Below are 18,786 nucleotides of genomic sequence, written 5' to 3'. Positions count from 1 at the left end.
TTTTTTTTTTTTTTTTTTTTTTTTTTTTTTTGGTCAGGTGATTTTATCACAGCAACAGTGAATGACAGACAGAAAGGCATTCTGGAAATTTCGACTGACAGTGAAGGGACATTCAGGGAAGAAGAGGCCTATAAAAATGGAACCAGGGGTTGAAAAGGGTGAGCTGGGGTATGAGCTGGGGTCTCACTGGAGAGAAGCTGGTGAAAACAACTGACTTGGAGTGAATGTGGTCAGGTAAGGGCGGGACAAAGGTGCTGGAGGCACCTGTTTGGATTGCTTCTTAAAAATGTGACTGTCCTTGAGTGGAGGCCACATCCCCCCAAAAAAGACACAGTTGCAAAGTCTGCCAGTGCCCGAGGTACTGCTGAGAGAACCGAGGTGACTCTTAATTACTTATAGTTCTGGCTCATGTGACCCCCTTCTCTCCTGAGGTGCAGGATTATTCTCAAATGCACAGACTAGAGCAAATTTGGTGAGAGTTCGAGTCTCAGATGAAAGTACAAATCTAACCCCTCCCTGGCCAGTCAGTACACATGCTCTACCAAAGGGTGGTCCGTGGAAGTGGATTTCCCATGTCAAAGAGCCTGAACTTCAGGCATCAGAATGGTGGGATCAAGATGAAGGTTGGGTGTCTAATGGCACCTAGCTTTGGGAGAATTAGTTAAATCGGCATAAGTACAGCTTCTGAGTCAGAGTTTAAGTTTTAATGGGATTTCCAGGTGATCTGCAAGCATCTTCACCTTGGCAACTGCTGGACAAGACAACTCGGAAGTTTCTGCAGGCAGAAGTCTGACCAGGAGGCCTTCATGTTTAAAGAGACAAATACAGGCAAACATTACAGCAGGCTGCTCTGCTAATGAGCAGCATCCTGGAAAGACAGGGCAAGCATGTGACAAGGGGAAGGGCAGATGATGTCATATGATGGGTTTTCCTGACACTTGGTATTATTAATTAATTAGTCTATATGACACTGGTTCAATGGAGGGAAGTTGAAACATTTAAAGTTGAAATCACATTTGTACAAACTAGCTAAAATGGTAAATATTGTAATTGTATGGTTATTAGGATCGATCATGTAAATGCTTACAACATTGCAATTCATTTGTAGTCCTCATTTAATGAACACAATCTTAAAATTAACTAAAGCGCTCATGTACAGGCTCTGGTGCTCTTCACGGGGATAATTCATTGATATAATTTACTTTCCCTGTTGTAAATTAATCAATTAATAAGCACTTGCAACATCCACCATGTGATTAGGAATCTGCCGGGTGCTGTGTGAGACACACACAATAAAGAAATCTGGGCCTCTAATCATCATACAGTCATTGTATCTGAGCTCCAGGGGCTGTCAGGTGGTGGTTGGAGGACAGAGCGAGCAGGCCCTGTAACCTGTATCAGAATGTGCATGTGACACCTGGGCAGGGAAAAGGAACCCGGCCTAACTGATGAGCCATGGAAGTAAGCAGAGAGGAGAAACCATCATGAAAGAGATTTGGATCCTCCACATGGAAAGACAACAGATGAGAACTGAGTGTCTGGCCAGGGTGGTAGGTGGTTCCTGCCTGTGAGGCTGAGGCAGAGACTACCAGTTCTAGGCCATCCTGGGCTATATTGTGACTCTTTGTCCAGCCTGAGCTACACAGTCAGATCCTCTCTCTAAAAAAAAAAAAAGAAAGAAAAAAGAAAGAAAAGAAGGAAGGAAGAAAGAAAGAACATATAAATGTGGTTTTAGAGTGCCACTAAAGAGATTACTAACAGGAGGAGTAACTTGATGACCTAGCTGTGTATTTCAACAAACACAAGCTCATGAGCGTTGTTTGGATGGGAATAAACACCTGCAGAGGTGGCTCGGATTTACACACCACGAACATCTAAACAGTCATGGGTTACATGTACAGGTAAAGGTCACGGGTTAAACTCTAGACTATTCTGTAACATTTTTCACAATGTATATATCAGAATATTATCATTTTTATTTCTTACACACATGACAACATTCATGAACCTTTCTTTGTGTTTATATATAAGTAAATGCACTTTTATCATACATCTATGATACATATGTAAATATATGTGTATATATATATATATATATATATATATATATATATATATATATATATGAAACAGTCATAAGCAATGCGTAATTATATACATGTGCTATTGGTTGAATTAACTGTCTATCCCCTGTTGATATACTGAAGCCCAAATCCATGGTACTTCTGTATGTCTGTACATGGATTTAAAGAAATCAATTAGTAGAATGCATTCACTGATAGATCCTAATCTAAGAGAAGCCCATTGTTTAAAATTAATTAGTGTGTGTATGTGTGTGCGTGTACATATCAGATTATACATATTGTATTATACATGCTGTAAACAGCAAACAACTTCAGTGAGTCAGGTCTTGTCACCCACTTGTGAAGGAAGGCTGTGTCTTTCTGTTTCTGGCCCCTGTGCCTTGTACTCTAGGCTAACTTGCCCATAAGCTTCTGGCTAATTCTCCTGTCTCTCTTCTCATCTTCAGAGTGCTATGATTACAGATGAGAATCAGGGTATCTAGCATGGGTCCCAGGGACTGAACTCAGTCTACTGTGCTTGGGCAGAAATAGATTTTGTACTCTTCCTAGAAGAACTGGAAGATTCAGGGTCAGGAAGATATTTAGGAGACAGACGTACCTCTGGGGTGAGCAAGTAAGGATGTATCATGTAGGCTGAAGGTGGATCCATAAGAACTGTTTCATCCCTATGATCTTCTAGCTTCTACACTTGTGAGACACATTCCTGTTGCCTAAGCCACCTAAATTGTGACACTTCATTCTAGAACACAACAGTCTGAGGGTGCAATTGGCTAACCTGTTTGGTATTTAAAGGAGTGGAGGACAACACATTTTAGCAGGAGAAATGAGTAAAGAATGAACAACTATTGTGTCTCTTTGGTCACATCCAGCCTCTGAAATGTATACATGTGATCTTTAGCGAGACTTCAGCACACTTCAGAAGCGTCTCCCCTAGGAGACTCACCGTAGCAGCCATCTCCGCCCAATGTGAGATTCACTTACATTACACCATTTCTACCTCACTGTTAATTTCTTAAAGCCCAAAATATTTAGAGCTGAGTATGTTGAAATCTGCGACCATGTTCTGAAATAAATAGAAGCATAGTCGCTGAGAAATTTCCTAATGCAACAATTTAATTCTTAGTTAAGGGAACTCAAAATATATTTTACGAATATGCAATGCTCGTAGGTAGACACAGGATCTATGAGAATTTGCAAATGGCAAACCAACAATCAGGAGCTACCACAGGAGAATAATTCTGTAGAAAAGCTGTCACTCATTTATGCCATCCCACAATTACCTGATCCAAGAAACTATTACAACAGGCTTATTTTGTAAATACCACACGAGGAACTTAGTGAACAGCAGATAATGGAAAACTCTGACTTTTAAAGTCCAATCGTGTGTGTTATTCAAATTGACTTTCAACTACTTAAAAGTAATTTCTTTTATTCCTACCTCAGCTTTTTAACCATTTGGACAGTTTTTCCCTCAACCTTTCCAAAATTAATTTTGTTATTTGAAGTTCAAGCCTGGAAAATTCTAGTTCAAAATAACAATTTTTATGAGGTTGAAAAATACACCAAGGCCCTAGCATCCTCAAGTGTGGATCATAACCCCACATGGGGCCAGGTAACTGACTGTGGGCTTGTTGAACAGCAGGCAAGAGTGAAAGGTTTCTGAAGACAGAATGCCCAGGGTGCTAGTCAATGCTTTCATAATACAGTCAAGATAGCGTGTGAGGAAACAGAGATGCTAGTCTGGCCTTAACCCATTCAGAGGGTTTCCTGATACTGTTGAGTCACACAATGAGGCTTCACATATCACTCATGTCTAGTTGTGTTATGATATGTTGCTATGGTATGTAAAAGAAGAGGAGATATTTTTTATTTAGCTTAGGAGTTTGAGAAGTAGGTGTGGCCTTTGCCAGGGTCAGGCAAACACTTTCAGCAGCTGCTGACCTAATGCAGAAGCTATTGAAACCTGCATCTTTACCGAAACGAGTGGTAAATACTTCATCAGCCTGGAGCCTTTATTATTTCTTTGTTTTGCTTCCTTGACAACAACAGATTTCTTTTTCTAAGGTGCCAGGAGATATGAAAACCACTATTCCCTGCCCCCTACAAACATGCATGTACACATACATGCACATATATTCATGCATGCACACACAGAGACACCACACACATACACTCACACACACACAGGTCCCTGTCCTGCTGACATTTGCTATCTAATGAGACAATCACACAAACACATGAAACTGGCCTCAGGATGCTCTGGACAAAGTACAAGAGTATTGAATGTTTCTAGAAATGTTGAGAAAAGGACTTAACCTGGGAAGAAACTACAGCAAAATGAAGGCTATTGAGTTGAATGTTTCCAGGCAGTGAGCTCCTTTCACTAAGAGATTACACTTCAGGACACTTCCAGGATCTACCTTCTACGGCTCTGACAGGGTACACATAAGCCTCCATCACTTCCTGGAAGCAGACTATCGCTCTTCTCAGATGTGCACTCAACAGCCCCTGTTCTTCCTGCTCTAATCTCCAGAGGGAAAGCTCTGCAGGAGCCTAAGACAAAACAAAGTACTCAAGGACAGTGTGACAGTATGAGAAGCTGAGAGTGATGGTGTTGCTTTGATCCATCTCAGAGGTTGTTGAAAGAACTGACAACCAGCACCTTCTGCTTGTGAGCCCCTGCTGCTCACTGGCAATGCTCACATGACCCACACTCCTGTATCAGCCCAGCATACACAAGTACACCCTTCTAATGTATCCAGTACAGAACGGGGGCTGTGAACTATGTGCTCAAAGGCTGAGCAGAACGGAGGGCTCACGGAGCCTTGCACTTTGCTCTGATGGCGATGGTAAGTCGGTGGCCGATGCTAAGCAGGGTAGTGACACAGCCTGATTTGTGTTCCAGATAGATCAATTTTGTGGCTGGAGAGAGATCGATTGGAAAAGGGAAAGGCAAGACAAAGAGACATGTTAAACCCATTGCAGTAAATCCAGTGGGAAATGCTAATGGTCTGAACTAATCGGGAAGGAACAGGAGAGGGACGGCACCTGCAGAGATCAGAGGCCCCAATTAGTTGGCAGAAAAGAGGCATAAGAAAGCAGAGGGGAAACCCACAGGTGAGCTTTCTATTTGATTCTGGTGTGTGGTTCGGGAACAAAATCTCATCTTCCTCCAAATTCTTTATTCCCCCACCTGTTTTAAGTGTGGGCAGCTAATGTTTATTGAGTTTTAGAACTTTGTTAAATTTAGAGCATGTTACATATGCTAGCATATGTGTGTGTAGTTTGTGTGTCCATGTACACATGTACACATGTGTTTATACTGAGTCTTTACTGGGCATGGGTGGATACATGGATGGATGCATGGATGGATGGATGGATGGATGGATGGATGGATGGATGGATGGATGGATGTGTGGGGAGGCAGTGGTGTGTGTAGATGAATGAACATATATGGGCAGATATGGAGACAGATGCATAGATGCCTTATATAACCTCAACTTCTTCATAGTCAACTGTAAAACACTTCCTTGAATCAGTCTCAAGCCCTCAAGTGATTCACTTGTCATGTCTTTGAGTTGCCCCTCGTCTTGCTAGTTCAGGGGCAGGTGAACCCTACTCTACCTGTTGGATTCTGGGTCAGAATGTGCTTCCACCACATCAGTGGTTCAACTGCTCTTGTCTCTCAAGGTTGGAAGCAGAGATTCCCCACACTCAGAAGCATTCCTGGATATGTTTTCCCTCATTGATTTAGATGAATTTCTTCCAAACATTTCCTCTCAAACATTAGACATATTTCTAGCATACTGCAATTCTTTAGATCTTCACCTTACTCTATTTGACCTGCTACAAATGGTCAGAATTAAGGTTCCTGGAAAACAAGAATCCAATCGTCATGCCCTCCCTACCTCTCTTTTTCCCCCCCTGCCTTCCCTCCCTCCCTCCCCATCTCTGTCTTGTTCAGCCTGGCCTCCAACTCTTCAGCAATCCTTTTCCTCAGCCTTCTAAGCCCCAGGATCACAGCAGTGAGTCCCATTCATGCCTAACTAACATTAACTTGTTATATTTCTGGAGGTTGGGATGCCCGAGAGCAAAGGACTGACATGTTCCACATGTAATGGCAGACTGTTTCATAGCTGCTGCTTGCAGAAGCCACCACACAGAAGGCCAGAGCAGCTCTCAGGATCCTTATTCCTAAGGTCTTCTCTCTCCCTTGATCTATTTGTCCTGAATGCCCCAGGTCCTAGAAGAATCACCCCAAGAGCTGGAAGACACAGACACTCAGACTAGAATAATTCAATTCTTTTCAACTAGATTATGAATATGCCAAAGGCAAAGACTATATTTTACAAATCTTTCAATACCTGCTTTCAAGCACAGTACCTTACTCATTTAATGTTTTTAAGAATGAATGAATGAATGAATGATTTACTTAGTTACAAAGCTGGCCAAGTATCTAAAACTGGTGATGGTGGATCGAAAGTTTAGGGTTTAATGAAAGAAACAGATTATAAGCAAATAATTCTACAAACAAGTAACAAATTAGTTTTATTATATGGTGTTTAACTCAAACAAACACTTTGTTTTTGAAAAGAACTGCCTTCCTATAATAAAACAAACAGATAGTAAAGAAGGGTAGAAGCTGACACTGTGACAACATACAGAAAAGGTAAGACATCAGTTCCAGGGATGCAGCTGAGGGCTAGAGCATCTCTCCAGGACACAGGCATCCTGGGTTTAATTTTCCATACCATGATAAACTCTACAAAGAGTCTAAAAGAAAAATGAATTTTCTGTTATATATTTTCATGGAGTGAATATCTTTTCTACTGTCTTTTATGAACTTTTATTTCAAAAGCAATTCATATCTGATTAGATAGATATAAAAGTAAATTATATTTAGGTCAGTGAGATGCCTCAGAGGGTAGGGAGGGCTTGCCACAAGACCTGAAAACCCAAGTTTGATCCCTGTAATCTACCTGACCTAAGAGAGAACCATCTCATGCAATTGTGTTCAGAACTCTCTGTTCAGGCTGCATGCATGCACACATATACAGACATGCACACACACATACAAACACACACAAATTTTAAGTAGATAGTATGTATTTCCAAAGTGTTAAACGTTTTCATTGCTAAGTTGCTACTATCGTCTATTTAAGTGCCTGAGTACTGCTGAAGACAAACTGGGAAAACATGTCATATAAAGACAAGATAAATTATTCTTCATCTCCAGGATAGTCTTATGCCAGCTTATTATGAAATCTAAGGAAGCTGAAATGTGACTCTTCATACCAATAAGACAGCTAAACTTTCATTCTCATTGTGTTTATTTATTAAAAGTGGTTTTAAGAGTTATTTTTTAATTTTAGTTCTATATGTAGAGATGCACACGGTGACCACAAAATCCAGAAGAGGGTGTCGGAACTCTTAGAAGTTGAGTTACAGAGAGTTAGAATGCCTCCCTATGGGTACGGAGAGTCAAACTCAGGTCCTCTACAAGAGCATCTAGTGCTCCAAACTGCTGAGCAATGATTCCAGCCCCAGAGCATTTAGATATATAAGGACTCTCCTCAAACAGCTTGTTGAACTCAGAATGAAGAAGTAAAGAATGTCTTTCTCAATGCAAAGAAAATTGCTATCATATTGTAATATGATTTTTATTTGAAAAATTTTATGAGACATAATAATATTTTGTATTAACTCACACCAAACAGTAAGGATTGAATGTAAATATTCCTAGTGAATTTTATTTGAGAAAGTAAAATATATTGGGCCTTGTTTGGCTCTATAGATATTTTAAAAGAAGACCTTCTGAGATAATCGTTAGCTCTTAAGTACTCTGTCACAGGCTAACATTTTTTTCCGATAGGAGGTTCTTTTAATAAAATAGTTTTATGACGTTTTAATATAGCGTGCCAAATGAAAACTTTATCCTATTTAATAGTTACCTCAATAGCTAGTTAGAAAGAGATTAATTTATGAACACTTCAGGAAATACCTCTCAGAACAGACAGACCTTTCAGCATATCAACGATGAAGTATCTGTTTTTCTTTCAGCTCTTGGGTGGGGATTGGATAATTCTAGTGTGAATGGAAACTCTGGATTAATTATCTCAGGAACTTTGCTATCTCTGAAAAGGGGACCTTCTTTGGAAGGTGCCTTTTGCTTCTATGTTCTAGCATTACTACAGAGGCACCATTTAAATGACTGCACAGTAACTCACAGTGAGCTGCCCATCATTAACTACTTGCTTTCGCATCCAGAATTATACCAGGATATACATCTGAGTCCTGCCTCTGTGTCTTAATGAGGAACGGAATGTTGTGGAGAACATGGACCTAATAGGATTACAATATTAAGAGGAAGCAATTTAGGAGAAGGAAATTCTTTTAAGTCAATTTAGACACAATCAAATGCGTTTTCCCTTTCATATCCAACTTGTCCTTAGGGTTTAGCATGTAATTAAAGATTTTCAATTTTTCTATAGGCAGTTTGCTGTTCTATCTGTCAGAATAGACATCTCATTTCCTGGATTGTGCTCAGAGTCTGTGGTCTTCAGGTATCCTGGCTTGCATAGATATATCCACCAGAGACTCATGTGAGTGATTGGCCTCCAGTTTAGAAGGTTGTGGAACCTTTAAGAGGATGAGCCTTACCAGAGGAAGCTGGGTGCTCTGGCTTGCAAGAGCTGGGACAATGAATGCTCCCCCTCAGGGTCCCACGACCATCATTCCCTAAACCCCTCCCTCCTGTAGACTGCCTCATGTCATACACTGACCACAATGATGAGAAGTGTAACTGGGGTGGCAGGGAGGAAAACAGCTAGCGAGAAATATATGTGGGATGACTCTTAGCCTACAAGACTAAATGGCACATTTCAGATACTTGGGGGTGATGTAATAGAACCTCCTCACTTCCAAAGGAAGCACATAGCACAGCTGTCCTTGGAGGTTAGGAATAAGCTGCCTGGAATGGATGGACTCAATTTGGGCTGTGACCTACAATGAGTGACAGGATTTTAATTCTGCCTGTCTTTACTTCCAGAGTTGGATCGCTCGCTTAATACCTAATTGTGATGTGACAAAGATTTGTCTTCTTTAGAAATAGCTATAATGAGTCAATTAAAAATATCAATTATCAAATGAAATAGCTGGGACTGCTCCTGTGTCTGCCTGGATGTTCAAAGAGTGAAGGCACAAAAGGAAGTGTTGACCTTAAGAGATTCTGAGAAAAGATGATGTCATAAAGACATAGGTCCAGTAGCCACCAACAGACATGCTTAGAAAACTACCCCCAGCATTTGTAAGTGACCTCCACTTCTTCAAGGATCAGGCTCAAGACTAGATGTGGCTTCCCATGACTGAGGAAAATTAACAGAGTTTGCAGATGTGGGGGATGCTGATGGAAGTCTACCTTTCTTTTGAAACATACCTCTTTCTAAGACATAATTTATTTCTATTTATGTGTCTGTGTAAGTGTATCCCATATGCATGTGGGTGTCCACCAAGTACAAAAGACCTGTCAGATCACCTGAAGAAAAAGTTACTAGTGGTTGTGAGTCACCCAATCTGGGTGCTGGAAATCAGATCAGATCCTCTGGATGAGTGGCAAATGATTCCAACCCCTGGTCTGATGCATCCCCAACCTTTACTGTTTTATTATGACCAACTTTGGGATGTTCCCTGTTATCGTTTTTCACATGTCTGCTTCCACTTGTCGTTTATTTGGCTCATGTTGGAAACAATTATGTGAATTTTTTTTTGAAGGAGCTGTGTTTAGTCACTCTTGGCTTTGTGAAACTAGAGATGCAGAGATTCGATCACATGTTCTTTTTGCATTTTAGCACATCGATTAATTTTTCAGAAGTGTGCTAAATAAAATAGCAATATAGTGATTGAAGTACTTAATTGCCTTATGAGATTAGCTTAAGTAAATAGAAGCTGATAAGCCCGGCTTAATAAACTTGAAATGTGCCCTATTTACTCTGTGTCAGTTTTCTGAACACTGTTTCCTCTTCCGATAAGAAAGGAAACTCTCAGTTAATTAGGTCCTCATATGCCACAATAAAATTAATGCTTAGGAATTAAATACCATCGACTTCTTCAGGCAAACTTGTCATGTTCCTGTTTCTAGTTAATACCACATGTGTCGTTGCCTGACGGGAGACCTTGTGGGTTCTACTGAGTCTCTTTTGTGCACAGGGTCTGTGATCTGGCATTTAGAAGACCACATGCTAATTTCTGATTTAACAGAGTCCACAGTGTCAGCTGACACACAGGTCATAGGCAATCAGTGTCTAACAGTCACCAAAGCATAAGCCAAAATTCATCAACATGGTACACATTTATTAAACCAAACCAAGGAAGGAAGCCCAGGTCCTGGCCATTGTAGACAGCAGGTCCCATGTCAATAAGCAGAGAAAGGCAGATTTTATCAGATCTTCAGGTTTCCTTCCATATTGTGCTAAAATGATTGGGATTATTTTTTGCCTTAGATGCCCAATTCTCTCAATTCCTCAAATTTAATAAGTTAAATCCTTTGGGAGAGTCTGATTTAGTTGATGAATTTGAAAATGTTTATTCCTATAAAGAATCCCTTTGAGCCAGCCCTGGCTGAATGTGTCTCTATTGGAGGAAGAGACTGAAATGTCAGGGAATGTTTGTTGCACAGGCAGGAGCAAAAGCAGAGCCAGGGAGGAAGATATCACTTTCATCTACACACAGGGGGTAGAAAGAGAGAGACAGAGAGAGAGACAGAGAGGGAGAGAGAGAGAAAGAGAGAGAGAGAGAGAGAGAGAGAGAGAGAGAGAGGAAGTAGGGTAAAGCTGTAAATTCTAAGTCTTCCTGTAAGGATACACTTCCTCCATCTTTCATTATAAAAGTTCCAAAATTGACTTAAACAGCGCCACCAACTGGAGACTAGATATTCACATGTGTGAGTCTATGTGGGGCATTTACTCTTTCAAACCACTGGACTTGACAGAGGGGGAGCAAAGCAGCAGATTTAGAACCTGATCCAACCTCCCCGCTCTGCCATTGCAAGTACCTCCTAATCTGCTGTTGCCTATTTGGGACTGGAAAAATTCTGCAAAACAAACACAACAGAGAGCCTTCAGTCATATACAGGAAAGAATCAACTGGCATAGATCTATGATTTGATTATCTTCACAACAGTACACATGGTTCTGTGAATTATGTGGGAATAAGTTTTGTTAGTTTATGTTCATGACAGCTTCTTGGTCTAGAAAATAAACTCTGTAATAATAGAGTTAAAGCAAGGAGGATGGAGGGAAGAGGAAGAGAAAGAAAAAGGAGGAGGAGGAAGAGGAGGAGGAGGAGAAGGAGGAAGAGGAGGAGGAGGAGGAGGAGGAGGAGGAGGAGGAGGAGGAGGAGGGGGAAGAGAAATAGTAGAGCAGTAGTAGTAGCAGTTGTTGTTGTTGTTGTAGTAACACTACCCTAGGCAGAAATCCCCAAGACCTTCCTGAGTTAAGACATTTGCAGTGCCCTACTCATAGAATGCCACCTTTAGGAGAAAAGAAAATCCATTCATCCCTCCTTATAAAGTAGAAAAGTCCACATGATTTAAATATAGAAGTTTACAAAGTGCCAAATAGATGCCTCTATATTTTCTTTGAGTTGTTAAAATACCCAACGTGCCCCTGGGAGCCAACCAAGGCCACTCCCAGGTCCATGGCACAGGACATTGGGTTCCTGTCCATCTAGCAAGATGACTCTGTGTCATTGGTCATATGACACATTCTAGTCTGCACCCTGTGCTAAGTGACCAAGCCAGTTCTTTTCCAACTTGTTTTTATAGTGTGCACAAAAGCTGTCCTTTTACTGAATTTTGACTTTTCTCAAGATTTTATTATTTCCATATAAAATGCCTCCTCCTCAAAATTTCCAGTGCTTGTGACTATTAGAATTATAGGATTGGAAATTTTGTGCCCAAATAGAGAAAAGAAGGGAGATCTATGGCTACCAATAATTGAGTCATCTCCTCCTGCCAATTCTGTCTCTAAACTAAACACTGTAGCGGAACAGGGGGGGTTCCTGAAAATCATCTGCTGTATGCCATGTACAGAGGGAAAGGGGGAGGGGAGAGAGAGAGAGAGAGAGAGAGAGAGAGAGAGAGAGAGAGAGAGAGAGAGAGAGAGCTGCAAATCAACCCTCAACCCTTCCACCAGTCAAGGCCTTTCAAGGTTGGCCCAGGTTGAAAGTGTTTGGTGTACACCAACATACACGCACAACAAATTTATCTCATTCCTTTACGATAAGATTGAGTTTTCTATGATAGACAACCACAGGGGATGTGTTCCAACACAAAGTACTTGTACTGTTTAACCCTTTATTTGAAGGTAGGTGCCTGGCTGAAGCCTCAGAGCTCAAGAGTTAAAGTTTTTCTTCACAAGTTGGGCGTCTACTCTGAAGACTGTGTGTTTTCATTCCTGAGGCCCCTGGATTGACTGAACTGAACTGCATGTGTACCCACCTGGCTTAGAATTCAGAACTAACAGTTTGAGTGCTTTGCACTCCAGACTTATTTAACGGGTTGTCATGATTACTTTCCGCTTCCAATGAGCTAGTACTGTCAGATATATGTTAGTCTTGATATTGTAAATTGCATTATAAACTTATTTCTCACATTGTAGCCTGCTTAAGAATTTAGAAAGAACAAACAAGTTACTTCCTTTCCTTGAGTGAATTGGGTAAGATACGGTTGACTTTTCATAGACTTTTGAAAGACTGTTTCCATAGGAGTCTTTCAAATTCATGTCTCCCCTCTCTCACGAGATGACACTTGATTTACTATGTCATCTTGATTATTGGTCGAGTACTGAGACTGATGATATCTCTAATCCCAAGATGCCCTGGGCTGAGGCAGGAGGACTAGACCCCAGAGTGAGGCTAGGTCTCTGATTAACGACAATGACAATAATAAACAATTAATCCCCCCACAGAAGTTTACAAGCACCTTTTGAGGTCTTAAGAAATGGGGTAGAATAAAGATTTCTGTGTGGATACATGGGGTTGTGCATTTTTGGCTTAATCATGTGCCCAAACAGAATGCTAAAGTGTCTTATCAATACACTCTCGGCTGAAACTGACAGGAAGCCTCACAGGAGGGCCTGGAGGACCCTTACTGACTCCTTTCTGTGCATCCAGTCAGTGTGTTCTGAGGTCTCCAACTGCTAACTTCTGCTGTTCAGTCTGCGCTGCTCATTGCTGTAGCAAGAGCTATGGGCCAATTTTGTTTGTTCGCTCCATGGCAGGAAACACTATTATCATTATTTTCCAAACAAGGCCAACACTTCCACCGATACCTCTGTTCTCCAAGGAGCCTCTTTTTCTGCAAATAAGATTTGTTGACTCAGACTGCAGTGGCCGAATTCCTCAGCCAGTAGCCTATAAGGAACATTTATCCACATTTCAGCTCCTGAACAAACCTCAGTCTGGTGTTTCACAAACTGATGAATAGCTTCTGGTTTTGGATCCACACAGTATGTGGGCTGGCCAGTGTTTGTCACTGAGAACTACATCACAACATTCAAAGAGACTGCCATATACAGAAATCAGTTTGATAGTCACTGGGAAATGGAGTGAGCAGTCACACTGAAGACAGGGTGGCAAGCTTTATTTTGACCTCTACTTCCTTTTCCTGTAGTGTGATCAGTGGAAAGACAGTCTACGGAGTTTGTCTCATGCCCACCCAGCTCCTTCTTGAGGCTTGCCCCAAGAGCCCAGGTGTCAACAAGGGCGGCCACTTTCTTTCACAACATACTTCTGCTAAGTTCTAGAGTCTGGCAAGGTGCCAACCTGAAGTTGGCCAGCAGCGGTAAAAAAGATTTATTCAATTTTATTTCCAAGGTAACTGAAGGAGTGGTATTGTTTATAACTTTAAGCACTGGAAGACATGAATATCAAACAGCTAAAATACCAACTGTTTTCACAAAGGTAAAACTTGGTTCGGTCTATGAGACACGGAGGCTGGAAATATTGAACATGGCAGCTGCCAGAGGCCAGTGAGGAGCCCTGTGCTCCCGACTGTGTCTGGCTCTGATGTGTGCTAATGCTCACCCTCACTTTGTTCTTCTCTTCTGCCTAGTATTTGCCAATGAACTCACTTCTACATTTGTTTAAAAATATACCTACTTTTCTTTTGGAAAAGAAAATGATGCTACATGGGTATTTTGCAATGCAGTCTGAGGCAAAGGATGATTTTTTTTTTTAAGCAGTGGCCTCTTGCTGCTTTAGTCAGCTCGATGACAAAAACAAACAAATGAACAAACAAAAACAAAACAAAAAAACCACAATCGCGTTGGCTGCGTGTGTTTCAGGTGAGGAGTAGTTCTTTACACAAAGAGAAAGAAAACCAAAGACCCTTTATGCTTACAAACACGAAGCTTAGTGATACAATAGAATATAAAATTCCATCCTTAGAACGGAAATTATTCTGAGAATTTTAAATCCTTAGAATACAGCCTTTAATTATCCTTTTATAAAAAGAATTCTATGTGTCTAGACTAAATGATGATCTATAAAGTTTGAACTCTGTAATTGTATTCTGAAATGGTAAGTCAAGGGTCCAGGATGGAGAGAAAATACGTTGACTCATTTGAAAACACAGGAACACCAAGTCAAGAGGGATATAGGCTAAATCAGTAAACACTCACACAGAGGGGAAAATGGAGGTCTAGATTTTTATAGTCCTGAGTTCTGAGCTGGGATACTTAGCTTAAGAATCTCTGCACAGCTTGACTAGAAATTAATTCTAATTCTCCTTCTAGTTAATGTTTTGCATTTTTATACCTGTGATTTTAACACTTATTTCTAGTCTTTAAACCTTTAAATTATATCGAACAACTGGGAAGTCATAAATGACACAAAGGGGCCAGGGGAAAAGTGTCCACCCTAGGTCGAAGAATAGACTCTTCACATGATCTGGAGCAGGTTTGACATACTGGGAAGAGTTGGCACATGCTGTACACAGTACACAGCAAGAGGCAACTTAAGAGAGGAAGGGCAGTCTCTGGTTCACAATACGAAGGGTTGCCTTTCATCAAGACAGGGGCGTAAGGCTGGCTTCTCAAAATTCCACAGTCTAAAGTCAAGGAGGAAATAGTAACTAGGTGGGGCGTAGACCCTAAAGGCTTACCCGAGGTCATTTACATCCTCCAGAAGGTCTCTGTGTTTTAAAGCTTCTATAACCTTCTCAAACACCATCGCCATGGGTGGGGGAGGGAAGGCTGTCCCAAATTCCCGAGTCTATGAAGGTCATTTCACATCCCAACTACAACGGACTATTAATATATGGAGGACACAAAGGTCCCATGCTCTCTAGGGAATTCGAGGTTAAATTATTGGACAATGCAAAACTATAGGAAAACAGTTCTTAAAAGTGAATTCCAACATAATATTCATATTTTAGCAGTACACTGGAAGTGGAAGGCATAAAGGGGAGGTGTGAAGGACAGGTACTGGCTTTGGGGACACAGACATGAGATACGTGCTTACGGTGCTTATGTAAGCTAACACAAACCCTTCCTACACCATCACTGTGTTTAACCTCCCACTCTGTGAGTGAACTAATATCCTGGTGTGGTGGTTACTTTAAATACTCCAATTAAAAGCCACACCCTCCACCCACTCTGGAATTAAAAGCTCAGAGTACTCACTGCACCCAGCCTTGTAGCTGAAACCAGGAGGAAGGAGGAATCCTTGTTGGGCAGCTGCTGCGAGGGTCCGCTGGTCAGGAGGGAACACGGGGATCATCAATGGCGGCAGCTGACCTTGAACCTGCTGAACGTGAGAGAGCGAATCAAAGAGAAGAAGTCTTGGTGCTCCCTTGTTCCTCCCTGTGAAGCCCTTATATCACTAGAACAGGAGGTTATTCATCCAGATTCTATCTCGCCCTTGTCAAAATGTCTATCGCCAAGAAAGCAAGCAACACTGAGGAAAACAACCAATTGATGAATCTGAGGGGAGATTGGTCCATCCAGTCAGTGTGAGGGTTCCTCAACATGCTAAAAAGGGAACCACCATGTGACCTATATGTCTCTTGCCTGCATGTGGACCTGAAAGATGCCCATGCAACCTGCCACACCGACGCCAGCCACCCACACTTCTTGTAGCATTAGTCACTGAAGCCAAGGCCTAAGATAAGCCTGGGCATCTGTCCACAAGTGAATACATCAAAAAAGAGCAGGGCATACACATAGTGCAGCCTTAATCACAATAAAGTAGGTAATTATGTCCCTTGGGACAGAACATAAACTGAAGAGCATCACGTTAAGTAAGAAGGCCCTACTCTGAAAGACAAATATTACATGTCTCCTTTCATTTGTGGTTCTGGATTTTATACAGTTGTATAGAATAACTTCTTTATCTACACACACACTCACACACTCACACACTCACACACGTGCGCATGCATACACACAGTATATATACTGACATGAAACCAGAAGTGAGAGAGCTTGGGGATGTTAATTGGTTAAGAAGTGAGAAGGGGAGGGGCATGGGTGGCTATGATCAAAATGCATAATCCGCGTGAGAGGAAGAGTCTTTATGAATCCCACCACTATATGCAATGAACATACGCTAAAAGTAAAGGTAAAAACCAGTCGTTGATGGGAAATTTCTTCAGGTACTTGGTTTTATGGGCATGCCTTGGGACAACCTCAGAGGTAACAGCTAGAAGACCTCATCCCTTCAAAGAATAACTAGGTTTAACGTCCAACACAGTGAATACATTTGGCATGAATTCCCTCAGTGAAAATGTCACACTCTTGTCTCGTAGCAGTGAGATACTGTTTAAAGAGTCGCCACCTCCCAAAATGGAGGAAACCATCCTTTAGAAACCACACCTGCAAGTGTTAATTCTATGTGTGTGTGTAATGTATGTGTGAGTGTTTGTGTATGTATGCACGCATGAGGGTACGTACACAAGCGTCTGGCTTTGCGTTGCATGTGGAGACCCGTGGCCGGCGTCAGGTATCTCAGTTACTTTGCACTGTATTTTTTTCCAGGCACTTCTCTCATGGAACATGAGCTCATTGATTGGTTTGACTGGCAGGTGAGTGAGTTCCAGGGATGCTCCCATTTCTGCTGCCCCAGTGCTGGGATTACAGACAAGCTGATGTGGTGGTGTACGCTAGGGAGGCAGAGGCAGGCAGGTGCACATACATCTACATACTAAATTAAGGTTATTTTTGGAAAATACAATCTAGCATAACCATCTCTACAAATCTGTCATGTGATTGTCTGATGTAGAAGTTAGCAACTAATATGACTAGCATTATTATTTTTCAAAAAATATGTAGGTGATGTCTCCCAGGTGAATGGATCTGTTGGTCAGTGTCTGTCTCTGGGTATATGGTTAGTGATTTAAGATCATGTTAAAAGTCACATACCTGATACTGTGTTCTTCACTAGTCTTTCCGTACAATAACTAATTCAGCAACATAGAAAATAATTAATAACTATCAACTATGTGTGTGAAGTTGATCTTGGCAGTCAGAATACAATCATCAAGAAATCAAAGATCTCATGATCTCTGTGGCATGTCTCAGCCTGCGTCTTGCTGCTGCTGTTCACCATCCCTAGGAATCCTAAGATGCCCATGCTTCTCATCAGTTCCGGCTTTAAAAGCTCACCCCTGTCTTCTCTGTTTCACCTGCCACAATAAACCTCTGGGCTTAAATCTCCAAGTCAGGATGATGGAGGGATGAATGAGTGAGAAGATGGCAAAAAGAGAAAGGAAGAGGGAGGGCGAGAGGCAGAGAGACAGGAAGAGAGGAGGGAGAGACAACAAGAGAGAGGGAGAGAGACAGAGGTGGAGAGGGAGATAGAGAGAGGGAGAAAAGGAAAGAGAAGGATAGAGGGGATAGAGAGAGGAGACAAAGGGAGAGGGAGAGAGGAGGAAAGAAAGAGAGGGGAAGAGAGAAGCAGAGAGGAACAGAAGGGATATAGGAGAATGTGATGAAGTCCTGTTTTAGCAATGGTTGTTAGTTGTAAACTATGACTTTTGCCAAATTGTTATAAATATCTCTGCCACACACAAACACACACACACACCACTGGAACCAGAGTGACTAGAATGAGGAAATGCTACATCAAGACAAAGATTGAATCTTAGATGATTGTGGTCGCTATTTCTAGGACAGAATAGTAGAAGGTACGTCAGGAGCAGCCCTGCTTATACACTGAAGACCTAAAATCAGCCATATGCCTAAAATCAGCAATAGGCCTGACATACATGCCTGTTAACACAAAGTCTTGGGTCTCTGTGGAAAAACACTGAAACAGTTGCCTAGAAGCTATTGTAAACAAGCAGCTTTGGTGGAAAATTGCCAGGCTGAATACATAGACCTTGTAGATAGGTAGCCTTGGTGGATAGTACCAACTTAGATAAAGACAAATGAATCATAGGCGGAGTCATAGTGGCCTGTCCCCTGAACCTTCACCCTGCTGACCCTCTGTTCTGGAAGATATCTGTACTCCTCCTGAACACCTAAGCTCCTGTGTCAGCCCCTTCCCCACATCCTGCCTCTATATACATATAACCCCTGTGTGAAAAAAGTAAAATCAGAGGTTTGATCAGCCTATAGACAAGCGGTGTTTCTTCATGTTCCCTGTCCTCCAGTTCTCTCTTCCAGGTCACCTGGATCCTAGTTCACTGTCCCTCCGGTCGGGGCAA

At 41.6% G+C, this 18,786-nt stretch overlaps 1 protein-coding gene across 4 annotated transcripts in view; it reads right to left on the bottom strand.

Moving 5' to 3' along the window:
- Sox5 (SRY-box 5) overlaps positions 1–18,786 on the bottom strand; it is a 370,611-nt gene that overhangs the window by 103,246 nt on the left and 248,579 nt on the right. For 3 of the 4 annotated variants that reach the window (XM_028757584.1, XM_028757585.1, XM_028757586.1), the window contains exon 7: positions 15,764–15,884. In XM_028757584.1, coding sequence (XP_028613417.1) covers positions 15,764–15,884 — 121 coding nt within the window. Of the gene's footprint in view, positions 1–11,133; positions 11,173–15,763; positions 15,888–18,786 lie in introns of all 4 variants that reach the window. The other variant, XM_028757583.1, reaches the window with a different exon arrangement.

Source organism: Grammomys surdaster, unplaced genomic scaffold (genome assembly GCF_004785775.1).
Source record: "Grammomys surdaster isolate TR1022 unplaced genomic scaffold, NIH_TR_1.0 126176, whole genome shotgun sequence".
In the NCBI taxonomy this organism is placed as follows: Eukaryota; Metazoa; Chordata; class Mammalia; order Rodentia; family Muridae; genus Grammomys; species Grammomys surdaster.
This window is presented reverse-complemented; position numbering and strand designations above follow the sequence as displayed.